The sequence below is a fragment of the Erythrolamprus reginae genome, chromosome 3 (genome assembly GCF_031021105.1).
Source record: "Erythrolamprus reginae isolate rEryReg1 chromosome 3, rEryReg1.hap1, whole genome shotgun sequence".
In the NCBI taxonomy this organism is placed as follows: domain Eukaryota; kingdom Metazoa; phylum Chordata; class Lepidosauria; order Squamata; family Dipsadidae; genus Erythrolamprus; species Erythrolamprus reginae.
Window position 1 is genome coordinate 157,008,532 of NC_091952.1, and position 20,478 is coordinate 157,029,009.

At 38.8% G+C, this 20,478-nt stretch overlaps 1 protein-coding gene across 2 annotated transcripts in view; it reads left to right on the plus strand.

Moving 5' to 3' along the window:
- Positions 1 to 15,005, plus strand: part of TRIO (trio Rho guanine nucleotide exchange factor) — a 304,905-nt gene extending 289,900 nt beyond the window's left edge. For both annotated transcript variants that reach the window (XM_070747107.1, XM_070747108.1), the window contains exons 51-57: positions 2,410 to 2,437; positions 5,634 to 5,796; positions 7,804 to 7,925; positions 8,023 to 8,101; positions 9,178 to 9,378; positions 12,068 to 12,206; positions 12,551 to 15,005. In XM_070747107.1, the coding sequence (XP_070603208.1) occupies positions 2,410 to 2,437; positions 5,634 to 5,796; positions 7,804 to 7,925; positions 8,023 to 8,101; positions 9,178 to 9,378; positions 12,068 to 12,206; positions 12,551 to 13,093 (1,275 nt within the window). In that variant the 3' untranslated portion in view covers positions 13,094 to 15,005. The remainder of the gene's footprint in view (positions 1 to 2,409; positions 2,438 to 5,633; positions 5,797 to 7,803; positions 7,926 to 8,022; positions 8,102 to 9,177; positions 9,379 to 12,067; positions 12,207 to 12,550) is intronic.
- The last annotated feature ends 5,473 nt before the right edge of the window (positions 15,006 to 20,478 follow it).

Sequence of the window (20,478 nt, forward strand, 5' to 3'; positions counted from 1 at the left end):
TGTTAAAAACTTTCAATCTGTGTAACATGGATTAAATTTTACCAATATTTTCTGAAAAAGATACACATCCAGATTGACATTCCTTTATTCCCTGATGAAAAAGTTGACAATTCCATTCTCAACATACAAAAGGAAATCTCAATTTCAATTGATTGTCAAGAGCCTTCATCATAATAACAAAAAATAAATAAAAACAGGCACAGTTTTAATAGTATAGCTAGGTTTGTAACTCATTTTATGAGGGATAGCTATATCCACTAGCATGAAAATCTTGTAGGTTACAGTAACTAAAATTATTATTCTGAGTATAGTACCATTGTTCTATCTAAATTAATTTAGCATGAATTCCAAAATTAGTTTCTGTATTTTGACGCTCTGAGTATACTTTAAATCCTGTGTGAGATGAAATAAAATGAGGCTCTTAAAGGTGTTTATCCTGACAGAATGGATGTCTGAAATTAGATTGGTAAAGCAAGAGAATATTGTAGTATTGATCTGGCAAGCAACAATAAATATTTTAAGAATTAATTAATTAATTAATTTTAAAAGGTTAGTGATAATATTTTAGAGGTGTCCTTGGTTTATTGGGATTACATTATTTTGATTTTAATCAACCAATCAATTAAACTTCAAATGTCATCTCTTGACTTTGATCCATGAAAATGCCTCCACTGGTACAATTTAGTGAATTTGGGAGATTGGTGCCATATTCCTTCTCTTGTTTTGGGGTCCCTTTTTATTTGTCTTTTTTTCTTCAAAATAATATAATCCCAATAATCCAAGGACATCTCTAAAGTATTATCACTAACCTTTTTTCTTCTTTTTCTCTGTTTTTTAATATGTATCTAAATTAATGTGACAATTTGAGATATGGGGAGATAGTCACTGTTAAATATTTTGTGAAAAGCAATAATTTGTTTTTAAGATTTTATAATGGTTAATAACATCATCTCTTAATATTGCATCATATCTTTGGAATATTAATCTCTGTATTCAGTGGTACTTAATATTAATTAATTAATTAATTATGGGGGAAGAAACAACAGAGTCCGGTAGTGAATACCAGGCGTTGACCACTCTATTGCTGAAATCGTATTTTCTGCAGTCTAGTTTGGAGCGATTTAATGAGCATTAGCATGTTGTAACTCTGCCTATAGCAGTTCTGGAGGGCGGGTATAAAAAAGTTCCATGTTAGCTGAGACTGTGCCCCTGTGGACAAGGGGGCATTTAAATTACAGCTCATACCTTGTTGTATTGCCCCCACTAAAGGATTCAGGGACTCATATACTGGAAATTCTGATCATTTTTATGTAAAATACTATTGTCAGATCAGTATGATTCAGTTTCTCTGAACATAGTTAAGATTTGTAACAGTATCTGTAAAATTAGGAAGACTTTGGTCACCATTAATTCCACAATCAATTGTAATACAGTACTGTGCTCTGGCTCTGTTCGTTTCTGTTCAGTTTTGCTTTATTTTATTCTTTAATATTTTTTTCTGGTTGATGATCGTATTAAAGATTGAAGTGAATATTAATAAATCTGTCACTATGTTAAGTGGAGAATTTCCTAGGGCTAAAATTCCAGACTTCCTTTAGCTCTATTTATTATCCATACCACGCAAATCCATTTCTTTCAGTTCCTCTGTTTCTCTAGAACCGGGGTGTCAAACTGGTGGCCTGTGGGCCAAATGCATCACGCGCAGGCCATTCCTACCCCAGCTCAGCGAAGGGGGAAAAAATCATGATAAGTCACGTGAAGGCAAGGTGACATGACAAGTTTGACACCTCTACTCTAGAATATAACTGAGAGCGTACCCAATCAATATACTTTGCAAAAGGATATATTATACAGCTGCGCATATATTTGAGTTTGTAATGGTACCTTGGAGAAATTTGATTTCATGATCAAATAGGATATGTACAAGATATCTCCTCAGCTGTCTTGATATTCATGGCATATATAGCATAATTTAAATAGCTAACTAATCACTATTTTGTTAGGTTGAGGTGTTGTCAGGCAGAAGAAATTGGGAGTAGACCATGCTAGATCCAAAATTAGGAAAGTTTATTCCATGTTTCCTCCTTGTTGTGAGCCGCCCCGAGTTTGCGGAGAGGGGCGGCATATAAATCCAATAAATCTAATCTAATCTAAACACAAATCTGAATTACTAACAGTCAAAGCAAATTGGCAGTAGATAAGTCAACAGAACTCAAGGATCTCTAGCGGACACGAAGGGACTCTACTTTAATAATGCACTTGATCCGGCCCTCAGGCTTAGCGTGGACATTTCCTATAACTTTCATTTTTGATTCTTGGTTTGCTATAATGTTAAACTTTTTTTTAATCTTAAGGATGGACATTCTGCGAAAATGTCTGAAATACTAATTCTATTCTTCTCCTTTTCAGCTTCTTAACCCCAACTATATTTATGATGGTAAGTTGAGATTAAGTACAAAATTGTTGTTTCATGAAAAAGAATATTTTTGAAATAGTCTTAGAAATTATTATCAGAGGAAGAATTCATCACTAAAATACATAAAAATGCCATAGATATCTATTAAACCATCAGACAAGTAGCAAAGTTTTAAATCAGTTTATATATTCTAGTTAGGATGTGCAGATAACCCAAAATCTATATCAAACCACATGTTCAGTTAGCACTCAGCTCTACATATTGCATATTTTTTTAAAAATAAATCAATTATCTTAAATTAATTAACAAAAGAAAAAGTGTACTTGCAGAGCTATTAACAAAAAAAGAAAAGACAACAACCAAACCAATTCTTATGCAACAACACCCCCACCCCCACCCCCCGCATCTTTCTTGTATGCAATTCTCCATATACAGTGGTACCTCGGTACTCGAACGCTTTGGTTCTCGTACATTTCGGATACCGAACAAAATTTTCGGCAAAAATTTGCTTCGGTATCTGAACAAAAATTCGGATACCGAACAGCCACAGAAAATTTTGTTTATTATCCGAAATGAGGGGACGGGGTGAGAAGGAATGGGAGTCGGAATCCAACACGCCCATTCTGGCCACCCACTAAACAGCCTCCCAGTCGTGCTCCAAGCTGTAGGGAGTGGGGGGGCGGCTGCAATACCGGCAGTTTCGGGGGAGCTCCTTTCCTCAGTGGTTCGTCTTCCCTTTAAGCAGCTACACCAACTTTCTCCTTCCCAACGGCAGCAGAGGCTTTCCTTAGAGCAGCAGCAGCGCCGGGAACGTGAGATGAGAAAGGGAAGCCGCTGACGTTCCCGGCGCTGCTGCTGCTCTAAGGTAAGCCTCTGCCGCCGGCAGGAAGGAGAAAGTTGGTGTAGCTGCTTAAAGGGAAGGCGAACCACTGAGGAAAGGAGCGCCCCCCCCCCGAAACTGATGGTATTGAGCCGCCCCCACCCTTCCTACACCCTTCCGCTCCAAGCTCTAGGGAGTGGGGGGGCGGCTGCAATACCAGCAGCTTCGGGGGCCTCCTTTCCTCAGTGGTTCGTCTTCCCTTTAAGCAGTTACACCAACTTTCTCTTTCCCGGCAGTAGCGACGGCAGCAGAGGCTTTCCTTAGAGCAGCAGCAGCGCCGAGAACGTGAGATGAGAAAGGGAAGCCGCTGACGTTCCCGGCGCTGCTGCTACTCTAAGGAAAGCCTCTGCTGCCGTCGCTACTGCCGGAAAAGCGAAAGTTGGTGTAACTGCTTAAAGGGAAGACGAACCACTGAGGAAAGGAGCCCCCCCGAAACTGACGGTATTGCAGCCGCCCCCCCCACTCCCTAAAGCTTGGAGCGGAAGGGTGTAGGAAGGGTGGGGACGGCTCAATACCGTCAGTTTCGGGGGGGGGGGGGCTCCTTTCCTCAGTGGTTCGCCTTCCCTTTAAGCAGCTACACCAACTTTCTCCTTCCTGATGGCGGCAGAGGCTTTCCTTAGAGCAGCAGCAGCGCCGGGAATGTCAGCGGCTTCCCTTTCTCATCTCACGTTCCCGGCGCTGCTGCTGCTCTAAGGAAAGCCGCGGCCGCCGTCGCTACTGCCGAAAAAGAGAAAGTTGGTGTAACTGCTTAAAGGGAAGAAGACGAACCACTGAGGAAAGGAAACTCCCTCCCCTGAAACTGCCCCCACCCTTACTACAGCTTGGAGTGCTTAGACCTCATATCTTTATCCCATAGGAAATAAAGGAAATAGGGGCTGGAAACCAATTAAACCCATTTCCATTATTTCCTATGGGATAAATTAATTCGGTACTCCACCAAATCGGTTCTCGACCACACTTCTGGAACGAATTGTGGTCGAGAACCGAGGTACCACTGTATTTATTTATTTATTTATTTATTTATTAGATTTGTATGCCGACCCTCTCCGCAGACTCGGGGCAGCTCACAGCAGTGATAAAACAGTATACAATGACAAATCTAATATTAAGTCTAAAATAAGAATTTTACATTACAAACCCAAAAAACCCCTTATATAAAAACATACACACAAACATTCCATACATGCCATTACATATATGCAAATGTTGTATGCATCTTGTTTATACCTTTCTCTAAGAAACAGTCAACTTGCATAATGTAAGGTGATTTTTGCAGAGTTGTCACACATAGATACTTTTAAGCACATGTACAGAAAGCATATATACTAGTATATTTATATAGTATATGCTTTGAAATGTAGCTAGCTAAATGTGTAGTAGTTAAGGAAACCAGTAGTTTTTGAGTTCCAGTTCTGCCTTAGGCATGAAAACCAACTCAGTGACTTTGAGTCAATCACAATTTCTCAGCCCAAGCTACCTCAGGGTGTTGTTATTGTGGAGGGGAAAAAAGGAGGACAAGTATTATGTATGTTTGCTGCCTTAAATTACTTCAATTAATTAAGGCAGATAAAATTCTCATCAATAAATGAAAAATAAACATCATCATTTGCCGCTTTCCTAAATATGTAACTTCTTTTAGACATCTTTCTCAAATATCTCTTGTATGAGTGTACCATATAAGAGTGTATATTTGCAAGCATGTAGATGATTTTTCCCATGATGATACAAGTGTGACAATAAAATCCAGAGGCTAAAAGATATATCCTTCAATATTACACTTCTTTTGGTATTTTTTCAAGGAAGAAAATAAGTACGACTACAGAACAATTAAGGATATCACAAGAAGCAGAATGTATATTGAATCGTGACAAGCAAGACTTCATAAAATAGAACTGCAGCACAAAAAAACCCCAAAACTAAAACTAGATTGAGAGCCTTCAATAAGTAATTTATGCATCAATATATGAATAACACATAAAGCAGTAAGGCTATACTGCTAGTGTAGCAGATAGAATAGAGTCAGAAACATTTCTGATATGATAAAATTATGAAAGCATTTAAAAATATTTTCCTTGAACTTCCCCTGCATCCTGTTTAGAGGAATTTATTTTCAAGGTTATGGACAATGTTGTGTTCAAATCACTGTACAATCTCCATAAGTACATTACTTCTTGAGGAGAAAAGTGTGCAACCTACTGCAAGCATACCTACCTGTACAATGTGTATATTCAGCCTTCAAATAATAGAAAGGTGGGATGTCTGAGTGAACATGCTCTTTAAATATTACCAACAAGACAGTGGTCTTATTGTCTTTAACGGCATTTTCCTTTTTCACAGTTCCCCCAGAATTTGTAATACCATTAAGTGAGACAACGTGTGAGACAGGAGAGACTGTCATTCTTAAATGCAAGGTCTGTGGTCGTCCCAAAGCTTCAATCACTTGGAAAGGTCCTGATCTTAATACATTGAGCAATGGCAGCCATTACAGCATCTCTTGCAGGTACTGGGCTTCTCTTAACTGCATACTTGTACCACATTGGAAGAAGATTGCAAATGTGAAGAAGTGTAAGCAAATATAACACGCTTGACTTTGCCAGTCCCCATCCTAGTTCCTTCAGTATTGTGCCCCTATACTTAGAGGCGCCCATGCCATAAGAGCACTTTATCTCATTTATGTATTAATTACTCTATTTAATCATTATTCATTTTAAAAATAATTTTAATATTGGAAGAATGCTCCGTGTTTCAAAGTCAAGGGCTGTCTCCAGATACCCACCATTTTTATTCCATAAACTTGCTTCTAGGTCCGGATTGTGCCTAGACATTTGTCAATATCATAGGCAGCTCAAGCCATCTTTTTTTCATTACAAAACAAAGATAAAAGTAAAGGTTTTTCAGCCCTACGTACCCTAACAAATTCACTGTACAGAAAAGCTACAATTAATTCTATTAAGATCAGCTATAATAATAATACAATATTGTCTGATTGTGCTATCCTTCATCTTTCTTCTTTTAGTTCAGTTTATGATATTAGCTAACCTATCCCTTCCTCTATTATCCAAGGAACTTATAGACTGCCAGGGATTCATCCTGGTTCCTGATCAAAAGATATCATGTTATTTTTAGTTGTTTTCTGTCAGTCATGAAGTAATTCAAAGAGAACATGGGCAACAGATATCAAATCCCAAAGGTGCTTTTTCAAAAGACAACAGGATTTTGTTTTTCCTTGAAGATGTTTCACTTCTCATCCAATAAGTTTTTTCAGTTCTGGAAACTTCTTGGAAGAGTAGTGAAACTTCTTCAAAGGAAAACGAAGTCTAGTTGTCTTTTGAAAAAGCACCTTTGGGACAACCATGACCTGGATGACTGAGAATCTCCATAAACAACAGAGAATAACTACACTGTAATATATGTTAGGTGTTAAGCAAATTGTTTAGAATGCTTCATTTTCTGTGAATTGGATTTTGAGTGGAAGAGAAAAATATAAATTTAAAGAGCCTCTCATTTTTATCAAATTAATGACTTTGGATGAAACCATATCCCATATTCACAGTTACCCCAAAGAGAGGTCAAAATAGTCCTTCAGAGCCCAAAGATCCATTGAAATAGCCCAGTCTGAATGGCTGCTGGATAACTTTGGAATCTTTTGTTATCATGCGTCTGATTGTAGATGAAGAGAGATTAGTCATGGACATAACTGGAATTAAGTGGCAACAGCCAGAAAAACCCAGGACCTCTGTGGATATAATAACTGATATTAGCACTTTGCCATTTTTAGCTTTTATTTTGAGAGAGTACTTGTTGAACAGTTGAATTAAGCAGAAACCCATGCTGAGATATGTTTGAAAGCATATCCTCTGAACATTATTAAAAGTATATTCAATATTCAAGCAGTACCTGGCCCCATTCAAACGAACAAAACCCCATATTATAGTAATCTTAGATGCAATGTATATAAGCTTTGAGATAAAAAGTAGATTTGTTAAGAAGTAATTAGGATGGGAAAGATGTATGTGGACAGAATCTAAATTCTGTTTAAATTAACTTTGAAAATGAGTGTGTGCATGTACATAGACATGTACTTTTCTTTCTTGAATATAAGAAGGTATATAATACAGAGGTCAGTGAGAGAAAGATACAGAAGCAATGTGTAAAAAAGCTTTTCATCGTTTGTTTTTCACTATTTGTCAAGAGGGTCTGAAGGCTCTCTAGACAAAAAGATTATTCAGTCTCCAGCAGTATTATCTTACATGATAATTGCATATTGTATACAATAAAACTAAATAAAAAGGAATTATTGCATAATTTAAAAAATAAAAGGAATATATTATACTGATGACAGCCATGGTTTTTGTGCATGAAATTGTAATCCATTTCTTTGCTTTCTTATCAGTTGAGAGAGACTAGAATTAAAGCAGGAGAAATTTTACATATGAAATATTAACAGTACTAATAGTCTTACAGGTAGCTAATGTCTCACCTGCTTACAGTTTATGATATTTTTCAGTGATTTAGGAGAAGCATATCTGAAAATCATTGGTGTGACCACAGAAGATGATGGCGTCTACACATGTATAGCTGCAAATGATATGGGTTCAATTTCCACTAAGGCTAGTCTGCGAGTTTTAGGTAGGTTCACATGTATAATATCACAACATGAGATAAAAATATAGCAATTTTTAATTTAACCTATTTAATGAAAAAGGGCGTTTTCTTCATTTTTAAGGTCCTGGAAGCGATGGAATCATGGTCATCTGGAAGGATAACTTTGATTCCTTTTATAGTGAAGTGGCTGAGCTTGGCAGGTATGATCAACTAGTGCTTCTTACACTTCGAGTGTATGTATATAGAAAGACAGGAGCACATATTTATGTATGTGCAGATGAACTTGCTTCACACTAATTCACATTGATATGTAGGAATTATTCTTTAAGAGTCTTTTTGCACTGTAAAATTATTATTATTATTATTATTATTATTATTATTATTATTATTATTATTATTATTTAGATTTGTATGCCGCCCTGCTCACAAAATTGAACATTGAAACAAATAAATCTGCTAATTTTAAATGAGTGAATACACATTGACTAAGATCTGATCCTTACACTTATAGTTAAATCTGTGCAGTAGTTTCCTCTAGTAATCTGGCAAAAACCATATAATTCTGTCATTATTAGTCTAAGAAAATTTGCTGAGAACATTTGGATAGCACCCATTCACATAATTTCATTCTGTTTTTTAATTGCTCTTCTGAAGATAATGACCATGCTTCAATTAAAAGTTGGTTGGCGTCTTCCCAATTTACATACTTTAAATGATAGCCAAGACTGAGGTATAATTAGCATTAATTCAGATTGTTATTGAAAAATCCTTACTTTGTTTTTACTTGGCACTTTTAAATATTTCTGGGACTTTTAAAGACATATCTTTCTAATACTTCGTGGTCAGATTTACATATATATGTACCATATTTTTTGGAGTACAGGACACACTTTTTTCCTCCCCAAAAGAGGCTGAAAATTTGGGTGCATCTTATACTCTGAATGTAACTTTACAAGGTGCTAACGATGTTCCCAGCTCTTATGACTTGTAACCTCTTTCATTGTTTAATGAATAAGATTTCTCCAAATATGGCTTTTTTTAAGCCCTAACCAGCAGATAAAATTATGTGCTGAAGCTGACCAAACTAAGGAAACTAGCCAGATGAATATCTGATAGGCAGATTTCCCCCCTATTTTCCTCCCCCAAAACTAAGGTATGTCTTATATTCTGGTTCATCTTATACTCCCAAAAATATGGTATGTAGTGATTTATAAAACTTGACCTAGGTTTCAAGTATTCCTTGCTGACTTTGTTCTTCTGTTGTTGTTTTTTAAAGAGGCAGGTTTTCTGTCATTAAGAGATGTGATCAAAAGGGAACCAAGCAAGAAGTAGCCGCTAAATTCGTAAATAAGAAATTGATGAAACGAGATCAAGTCACTCGTGAACTTGGAATTATGCAGAATCTCCAACACCCTCAGCTTGTTGGCCTTCTTGATACCTTTGAGACTTCCACCAGTTATATCTTGGTGTTAGAAATGTGTGTAATCTCTTACAATTCTTACAAGGTCTTTTTTTTTAAAAAATCATGTCATTTCTAATATTTCTTACTCCTTTTCTGTACTTTGGATAACATAAGTATCCAAAGTATTGTAATATTTGGTAATATTGTGATATATATGTATATAACAAAAATTGATTATTTATTAGAATCCTCGTCTTTTAATAAGGATTCCTTGGATCACTGGTATTAGAGATGCAATTCAGGAATCAGAATATGAACTAAAATGAATTCCAATTTATCCTATTATGCCATATTTGGGGCTCAAATTAAGAAGATGTGAATGTTCTTAGCTGTATCCATAGGTTTGGAAACTATCAAGGCATCCAGAATTATGGATATTTGTAGTATAAGTAAGGGCTGGCCGAATAGTTAATATTTTATATAGTCCCGCAGGACTATATTATTTTGTGTTGTTTGTCACATTTGGATTAGACAAGAGAGTTCTGACAAATCGTAAGAATATTTTTCAGATTTTTTTTCTTTATATAACTAACAAAGCATTTATTTCCCAGCATCATCAGCTCTGAGGTTATTGCATTGTTAATACTGTTGCAGTGGTATTTTTTTTATTAATTATACATAATTTTTACAACATACAAAATTTATATTAAAATAATTAATTTTATATAATGTAAAAAAAGATATCTTAAATGAGCTAGAAACACATTCTCAGATAATGACAAATGACACATCAAAGGGATTACTAAACTCCAAATTCTTAATTAGCAAAATTAATTTCTTAGTAATTGGGCTAGAAGGTCTACTTTAGAAATGATACTTTTAGAAACTGATGCATGTGACTTTACTGTGAAATACAGGCTGTTGACTTTACTTTTAACATGATGCTAAACGTCTTTGTCCACCTGTCTGGGCAGAGTTTGACTTGGTGCCACCTGATGAAGTGGACAAGGCCATTGGAGCTATGAGTTCCGCCACCTGTTTACTGGATCCGTGTCCCTCTTGGCTGGTTTCGGCCAGTCGGGAGGTGACACGGAGCTGGGTCCAGGAGATTGTCAACGCCTCCTTGGGGAGGGGGTCCTTTCCGGCCCTTTATAAGGAGGCACTTGTGCGCCCCCTCCTCAAGAAGCCTTCCCTGGACCCAGCCGTGCTTAATAACTACCATCCAGTCTCCAACCTTCCCTTTATGGGGAAGGTTGTTGCGAAGGTGGTGGCACTTCAACTCCAGCGGTCCTTGGAAGAAGCCGATTATCTAGGTCCTCAACAGTCTGGATTCAGGCCCGGCTACAGCACGGAAACTGCTTTGGTCGCGTTGATGGATGATCTCTGGCAGGCCCAGGACAGGGGCTTGTCCTCTGTCCTGGTGCTCCTTCACCTCTCAGTGGCTTTTGATACCATCGACCATGGTATCCTTCTGCACCGGCTGGAGGGGTTGGGAGTGGGAGGCACTGTCCTCCAGTGGTTCTCCTCCTACCTCTCCGGTCGGTCGCAGTCGGTGTTAGTGGGGGGTCAGAGGTCGACCTCGAGGTCTCTCCCTTGTGGGGTGCCTCAGGGGTCGGTCCTCTCCCCCCTGCTATTTAATATCTACATGAAACCGCTGGGCGAGATCATCCATGGACATGGGGTGAGGTATCATCAATACGCTGATGATACCCAGTTATACATCTCCACCCCATGTCCAGTCAACGAAGCAGTGGAAGTGATGTGCCGGTGCCTGGAGGCTGTTGGGGCCTGGATGGGTGTCAACAAACTCAAATTCAATCCAGACAAGACGGAGTGGCTGTGGGTCTGGCCTCCCAAGGACAATTCTATCTGTCCATCCATTACCCTGGGGGGGGAATTATTGACCCCCTCAGAGAGGGTCCGCAACTTGGGCGTCCTCCTCGATCCACAGCTCACATTAGAGAAACATCTTTCAGCTGTGCCGAGGGGGGCGTTTGCCTGGTGCGCCAGTTGCGGCCCTATTTGGACCGGGAGTCATTGCTCACAGTCACTCATGCCCTCATCACCTCGAGGCTCGACTACTGTAACGCTCTCTACATGGGGCTACCTTTGAAAAGTGTTTGGAAACTTCAGATCGTGCAGAATGCAGCTGCGAGAGCAATTATGGGCTTCTCTAAGTATGCCCATATCACTCCAACACTCCACAGTCTGCATTGGTTGCCGATCAGTTTCCGGTCACAATTCAAAGTGTTGGTTATGACCTATAAAGCCCTTCATGGCACCGGACCAGAATATCTCCGGGACCGCCTTCTGCTGCACGAATCCCAGTGACCGGTTCGGTCCCACAGAGTTGGCCTTCTCCGGGTCCCGTCGACTAAACATTGTCGTCTGGCAGGACCCAGGGGAAGAGCCTTCTCTGTGGCGGCTCCGACCCTCTGGAACCAACTCCCCCCTGAGATTAGGATTGCCCCCACCCTCCTTGCCTTTCGCAAACTCCTTAAAACCCACCTCTGCCATCAGGCATGGGGGAACTGAAACATCTCCCCCTTGCCCATGTTGTTTTGGTGTTAGATTGATTGTGTGCTTGTTTTTTAATATTCTGGGGTTGTTTTTTATGAATTTTTTAGCTTAACATTGTAATTGGATTGGTGGGTATTGGATTTGTTATTATGTATTGTTTTTACTTGTTGTGAGCCGCCCCGAGTTTGTGGAGAGTGGCGGCATATAAATCCAATAAGTCTAATCTAATCTAAATCTTTCATAGAGCCAACCAAGGTCGCCTTCTTGATTATATTATACAATGGGGAAATCTCACTGAAGGAAAGATCAAGCTGTATCTGCGGGAGATTCTGGAAGCTGTACATTATCTTCACAATTGCAGAATAGTACACTTGGACCTAAAGGTGAACTGGGCAATGGCCATTGACATCAAAATATTTTCAGAGCATTTAAAATATTTTTACTTGAGGGTATCTCATTTTTTGTTTAAAAACAAGCATTCAAGCATATTATTGCTGTCCAAAACCATTACATTTTAGAAGCTATAGACCAATTATTTCTTGTTTAAAATGTAATGTTGTTTTTAGTTCAGTAAATGTATGTTACGATCAGCAAGCTGAAATGACTTTGTTCTATTATGCCTATGCATGGATAGTTTTCCTTTTTATATCTGACTGTTTTAAAAATACTCATGATTGGCTAGTGCTGTTTTGCTACAAAGAACAAAACAAATTGTCTTCTCTTTCAGCCCGAAAATATTCTGGTGGATAAGAGTTTGGCCAAAGCAACAATCAGATTGGCTGACTTTGGAGATGCAGTTCAGCTCAACACTACTTATTATATCCACCAGTTATTTGGGAACCCAGAATTTGCAGCTCCTGAAATTATCCTTGGAAATCCCGTCTCCCTGACCTCAGACGTGTGGAGCATTGGAGTGCTCACATATGTCCTCCTTAGTGGTGTGTCTCCTTTCTTGGATGAAAGTGTAGAGGAAACCTGCCTGAACATTTGTCGCTTAGACTTTAGCTTCCCAGATGACTACTTCAAAGGAGTAAGCCAGAAGGCCAAAGATTTTGTATGTTTCTTATTGCAGGATGACCCAGTCAAGCGTCCTTCTGCTGCACTGGCCCTCCAGGAGCAATGGCTGCAGCCAGGCAGTGCCAAAAGTGCTGACAGCATTGACATAGCCAGACTGACTTCATTCATTGAGCGGCGAAAACACCAGAACGATGTTCGACCCATTCGTAGCATTAAAAACTTTTTACAGAGCAGGCTCTTGCCAAAAGTTTAACCTATCTTTGATGTTCTCTCTCATTCTCTTTCACCTGTCAGTTAAACTGAGGATGAAGCTCTCCTTCCAATCAGCTGTTGACTTGAATTTGGGGTGAAGAAGATTTTAGAAAAAACAACCAATCAGCTGCTAGCATGGTTCATCGTGTGAAAATGTATTCCAAGTAAATCCGCACATGATTGTACTTGGGACTAGCAGTGTAAAACTACGTTGGGGTGGAGGACTACAACACTGTACTCTGCAAAAGGCAATGAAGAACATTACAACTTACAACAGTATTTTATTCAGGTTTCTGCAAAAAAAAAACTTTTTTAAAAAAAGTCAAATGAGAATTAAAATTTTGCAAATGACCTTAAAGTAGAATTTTCAAGATTTTAGACAAAGGAACTATGCCTATGATGTTGCATAAAATGTTTGTCTTTTAACTGGGGTTAAAAGACAAAATATGGACACTGACACTTAAAAAATATTTAATGAAATGGCTGTCCATCTGGATGGTGCACATTTTGGACCATCTGGTTTTGGTTTTCATTTTTGACTTGGACATAGAGCTTTCCAGTTGCCTCGCCTGTGTATTCCTTGCATAGCAGTGCACTGAGACAAGGCTCAGCTTTTAAGTGCATCCAACCTCAAGATTTTTGCATACAGATAGAATGAACCATTTTGCTCTGATAAAATGTAGGCCTTACTTGTAAATAGACTATTACCTGCCTTCAATCTGTGTCTCTATTTTTTGCCCTCTTTTCCTTCCTCCTAAATGGTGGTATACCACTGTGCGGGTCTTTAGTTCAGGTCAGCTTTGGCTGGACCTATCAGAAAAGGACTCTTTTTGAGTTTGGTAACAAATAGGCCAATCTCTACCATCAAGCAGGAAACAGCAGGAAGATAATATTGTAAATGCACTCACTTTGGGATTTTTTTAAATTTTATTTCATATCACGTGCAATGTTGTGGCTTTAACATTTTATGCAACTATTTATGAGACCTTCAGTTGTAACTGTAATAAATATATAGGAAAAAAAGCACATTCATAGTACGGTGAGCTTTATGACTTTGTGCTTGGAAATTCCAGGGTCGGGGTGGGTGAAGGTTTATCAATATGTTGTAAACTAGTTGAATTTGATGCTTATCTTAGAACTTTGTTAAAAGGTCAACCTGGTTTTAAAAGATTGTAAAATTATTTTCATCTCCTGAAAAACAAACTGGATTTTAAAAACAGGGAATGTTTTATTAAAGTTTGGTTTGGTTGGTTTGTTGTTCAAAATGCCAAAGTATTATTTTCCCCAAAAAGTTAATTTCTATTTTATAGAATGTTCAGATTTGTCTACTGCTTTTTCTACAATACTAAGCAAAATTTCTGTTCTTCAAAGAAAATGCTATCAAGCAAACATGGACCAGAACCTGACATCAGATGGCAAGCTCTTTATTGAATAATTATAAAGAAAATTAATACGTGGAATATTGAAATTAATGGTTTTCTGTGCATTAGACAAGGACATTCAGTCACATATATTTCTTGTGTGAAATGAGCCTTAGGGGCAAAAAAATAAGCCGGCATCCCATACAAAATGTTATAGCGATCCATCTTAAACTATCACCTGATTATAATTTTTAAGTATTTGTGGCTCCCATTGTAAACTATTTATTTTTCTTTTTTTCTTTTACTTTTGTAAAACTGTACAGAAACTTTTAAAATAAGAATTGAAATCAAAACTGGATGGGTGTACATTCATATCAATCATAACTTTTTTGCTTCTGAATTATTTTGTTTCCTATTTTAGTTGATGTTTTGTTTTATTTTGCATGTATATTTTTTGTACAGTGATGTTGCGTGTTTACACAGTATGATGTGATGTATATATTTTATTTTGCCATTAGTTATTTTTTAAAAAAATTAAACATATTTAACAAATGTGCCTGATTTTTTTATATACATCAAAGAGTTGTAGAAAACCTGAAGTGTTTTATAAGTTTTCTTTTAGTTGAGAAATTACAGTCAATTTAAATGTGTTTGGTATAATACAAATATTAACTAATTTACACAGCTTTCCTAATTTAATCCACAATGTATACTCATTAAGAAGAAGCATTAGCTTAACATTCGTTAGTCTTTTTTATTACCTCATATAATTTACGGTCTAGAAGAGGTTTTCACAGCTCTTCATCTTCCAACAGTATAGCTAGAATACATAAATAAATATAGATATATCATGTAAATATATAGAACTGTATTTCTCTATTGTGTATTGCAGCTTTGCTCTTACAGATCATTTTTCACTTACACAGCTAGTAAGTAACATGACATTTTAAAGTAAGAACTGATTTTGGAAGGGTTTACTTTTGATTCACACATAAGAATGTAAAGTTCTTATACAAAAGCCGAGAGCAAACATCTATTGTATTTATAACAATAAAACTTCTAATACTAATAGGATGATGATGATGGTACATGTTCTAGGTTAAAAAGCAAAGCTAACAGCATGAAAAGATCAAGTCTTATGCAAAGCAACCATTTTGACTGAATTTTGATTTTTCCTTCAGCTATTATGCAAGTAAATCAAGCAAGTAAGATACCTGGGAGGATGCCTAGATGACGAAGGGTAGGACGTGAAAAGGCACAGAACTACAGGAAGGCGCTAGAATTAAGCAAGCCATCTGAGAACTCAGATTAGAAACTTCATGGAAAGTTTTGAACGTTGAAGCTTGGAACTGCTGAGAATATGTGCTTTCTCTAGAGCAGTGGCCTCCAATCTTTTGGGTTCCAGGGACCAGTTTCGCGGAAGACTTTTTTCCGCAGACCAGAGAGACATGGAATTGGGCACTGCCTGTATTTTGTTCATGCACAGATGGAGGTTCACTCACTTCTCTGCCCCTGTTCCTGGTGGTACATCAACCAGTGCTGGTTCATGAGCTGTGGGTTGGGCACCAGGTTCGTAGAACAGCATTGTTCTTATCTGTAAATGTTTAAATGAAGATTCACACAAGCATACCTTAGGCCCGGGATGGTGAACCTATGGCACATGTGCCACAGGTGGCACACGGAGCCATGTTGCCGGGCACACCAAGCAGGGACCATGGAGATTCTGGGTTCCTGGCATGCATGCACAGTGGCTAGAATGCACTAACAGGCTTGCAAGGGCTGTTAGCTGCTCCCTCCTCACCTGCTTAATCACAAATGGGCTGGTGCGGGGGGGGGTGGAATGAGGGCAGAAAACCTGGCTGGCGTCCACCTCCACCGCTTCAGACTCTTGCTGCCCCATCCACCCGTGCTGCCCACTGCCGGGAAGAATAGAAGAGAAAGAAAAAAAGAAGAAAGGAAAGGAAAGTAGGAGGCTGAGCTGAGCATGGGGCTTCCTTCCGACCATGAAGCCCCTGAGAGTACTGGACTGTCGGAAGCTACTAACTGGGCTGGTGGCTGTGTGCACCAACGGAGGAGTCCCACTGCTGGACAAGCAGCTGCAGGAGTTGGAGGGGTAGTCCCGCCCCTGCTGCATCCCCCCCTGCGGTGCCCCCACCCTGTCTGACCCACCTTTCGCCCATAAGAGGCTGCGGTGCTGGGCCCAACAGACCTGCAAGTGGCAGCTGCGGAACCTGAGCCTGTGAAGCCCCCTGAGCACCTTGACCCCATATGAGATTTGGTTCCTGTGCATGTGCAGCAAGTGAAATCTCATGCGAGAACACGTGCAAGAGCAATATTTTGGCTATTTTTGCTGATTTTTTGCTTCTGTGCATGCTCAGAAGGAAAAATATAGGCAAAAATAACTGAAATCTCACTCTTGCGTGCCGTGTGAGATATAGGCAAAAATACCATATACTGTATACTTGAGTATAAGTTGACCCGAGTATAAGCCGAGGCACCCACTTTTGCCACAAAACCTGGGAAAACCTATTGACTTGAATATAAGGCCAGGGTGGAAAATACGGTAGCTACTGGTAACTTATAAAAATGGAATATTCTTCTATTGTAGCTTCTTAAAATTGTTTTTGTAGGAGAATAAAAAAAACATGAAGAACGGTTGCAAGAACTGGGTATATCTAGTTTAATGAAAAAAAGGACCAGGGGAGACATGATAGCATTCTTCCAATATCTCAGGGTTTGCCACAAAGAGAGTCAACCTATTCTCCAAAGCACCTGAGGGCAGAACAAGAAGCAATGGGTGGAAACTAAACAAGGAGAGAAGCAACTTAGAACTAAGGAGAAAATTCCTGACAGTTGGAACAATGAATCTGTGGAACAGCCTGCCACCAGAAGTTGTGAGTGCTCCAACACTGGAAGTTTCTGAGAAGATGTTGGATACCCATTTGTCTGAAATAGTGTAGGGTTTCCTGCCTAGGCATGGGGCTGGACTAGAAGACCTCCAAGGTCCCTTCCAACTCTGTTGTTATTATTATTATTATGTAACTTTTTTCCTTCCAAAATGTTTTTTATTTCTTGCATCTTTCTTCCTCCCCTTTCAAAATCTTTCTTTTTTTAAATTCCAAAAAACTCTTAAAATATCTTTAGGAATGTTATCTTAATCTTAAAACCTGTTATCTTAATCTTTATTACAATATCATTATAATTTTCTTAATAATTGGGATTTCATATATTCTTTCAAAACAATTGCTTAAATCAAACTTCCATATAATAAATATTCAGATTTTCCATTTAAAACATCTTTCATAAGTTAAAATCATTACTATCTCAATAGATCAGTAAATAACAATTGGGGGTTACTCAATCATTAATTGTAAAATCTTTCTTCTACATAATATTTATCTTGCATAAGGAGAAACCATACTCTTAAAAAAAGGTAAATCAATTCATATTAATTATGTAGAACAAATTATTAATGATAAAATTCATACTATTATATTATCCTAACCCTTGTATTGTTTTAAACAAGTCAGCATTAACAATCCTCTTGGGTAGGATAAGTATAGTTGGAAGAAAAAGTTTCATTACACAGAGTTATCCCCACTTGAAGCAACATTTTCTTACAAAATAACCTATCCTGTTAATCAAATTTAAATGGGTATCTTACATTTTACTTGTACATTTTATTTACCTGTAAAATACTGTTGCTGGCTTGATCAGAAGAGAAAGCCATGGTTCCTTCCTTCTGAAAGTCTCTTCAACCCTCCTGCCCCTTCCCCCAGTGCTTCCTGTAGAGGAGGAGCTGTGATTGTTACAGCCTGCTACCAATCAGACAGCTGTCTTAGTGCCTCCTTTCTGTGTAGAGGAGCTGTGATTGGTTCAGCCTGCTGCTAATCAGGCAGCTGAGGGGTATTGTTGGTTGAACTGTAGAAAGAGCAGAAAGAAAAAAAAACCCTAGCGTTGCCAGCCAAGAGGTCTCTTTCCTCCCTGCCTTTCACATCTGAACTGTGGAGATTTGGGAAATGCTGCACGGCAGTTTTCACCTCAGTGAAAGTCAGTGACTCTAGTATAAGTCAAGGTTCGATTTTTCAGCACTTTTTCTTTGCTGAAAATCTCGACTTATACTCGACTATATACGGTAGCAAAAATCTCACATCAACAGGCCCACACGGGGCTGATAGGCGCACACACACCCGAGGGAGTTCGGGTAGCAGGTAAGAAGAGTGGCCCTTCACTGAGCAAGAGGCAGGTAGGCTGCCCACCCAGGGTTCCAAATTTAAAAGTCCCTAGTGTTTATCTGCTCTACCCAATGAGACAGACTAGATTTGACAAGAGATTTCAAAATGTTTCTTTTAATGACAGAGGCTGCTACTCATGCTGTGGAGTGCAGACCAGGTCTTCCACTCCAAAGGGTTCTATGAAGTAGAGACTTGTTTGCTGAAATGGGTGGTTATAGAAATCAATCAAATAAATTTCCAAATACATATCCAAAGATTTTCCCATGACATGAGAGAATTAAGAGCCACATGCTAATGGGTTCCAAAATGTTGGGTGATATTTTCCAATGACCATAAGCCATTTATCTGTATTTGATGGAATGGGGAATCTGTGGCCCTCCAAATACTACTGAATTAAAATGTCCAACATGCTATCAACTAGCTGGGGCAAGAGGAAGTTGAAGTTCAGCAATTTCTGTTGGGCCAGTGACTTTCCAGCCCATGTATACCTGATCGGTAGGCTGCAGCATAGGCCCAAATTTACTTGTAGGACATTCTCTAAAATTAGCAATGAAAAGGGTTTAGTTCAATTGGCAGTCTTTAACAGTTTGCATTAGAAAATTAGATTGGGAAGCAGTTCCCTTTCATCAACTGTTCTCTGTTAAACTCATCCTCTAGCCCCATGATGGTGAACCTATGGCAACCAATTTTCACAAAAACAGGGGTGTTTGTGCCTTTCCTGAGCCCTCAGAAGCACTCTGCACCCTTCCAAACGTTCTATATGCCTGTTTTTCACCCATTTTCGCAAAACATGGGGTGAGAAGAGGGATTGAGAGGCCTGCAAAATGCTCCTGGAGGGGCCAGGGAGGACAAAAACTTTTCTTACTCACCTCTTCACAATCTTGGTGTGTCTTATAGTTTGAAAAATATGGTAAATTGCCCTATTGGCCCTCAGAGATCAATAGGTGGATTTGGGGTTGCGGTTAGGGCACTCACAAATATTCACCGTCACTGGCATTGAACCCCAGAGAAAAGTAGACACAAGGACATCTAACTAAACCAAGTGTATGATGCCTTTGTGATGTTGCCAACGGTTCACTACTGATTTGGACAGTCCAAACTGGGAGGAACCCACCCCTGACTCAGCACCATCTTAGAATTGCTTGGGATGTAGAAAAAGGTACCTGCACCTAAGCAGATAAAAGAGAGGGAAAGACTACTTCAGCTTCAACCACAACAACACAAGAGCACACAACAGATTCAAGCTTAATATTAACTATTTCAAACTTGACGGTAAAAAATATGACTTTAGTAATCGGGTTGATGAAGCGTGGAACTCCTTACTGGACTCTATAGTATCATCCCCGAACCCACAACATTTTACCCTTAGACTATCCACGGTTGACCTCTCCAGATTCCTAAGAGGTCAGTAAGGGGTGTACATAAGCGCACTAGAGTGTCTTCTGTCCCCTGTCCTATAGTCTCTCCTGTATCTGATATTTCTTCTCTACTATATCCCCTATAACCTTCATTGTGTATTATTGTGTACTGGACAAAATAAATAAATAAAATTCTAGACTCAGCAGTTGATACAAACACACATACACACAGACAGAGGGGGAGGTGGGAGGGAGAGAGAGCTTGCAACACAACTGATTTTGACTGGAAGTTGACCAAAAGCTGCACTGGTGAACCTTGCTTAGTCAGAGAGCTTAACCCTGCTGTTCTGCTCAAAAACACATCTAAAGTTCTCTTCCCGGGTCTATTTGACCCGGACCAAAAATTGTTCATTTTAGGTACTTATGTTTGGT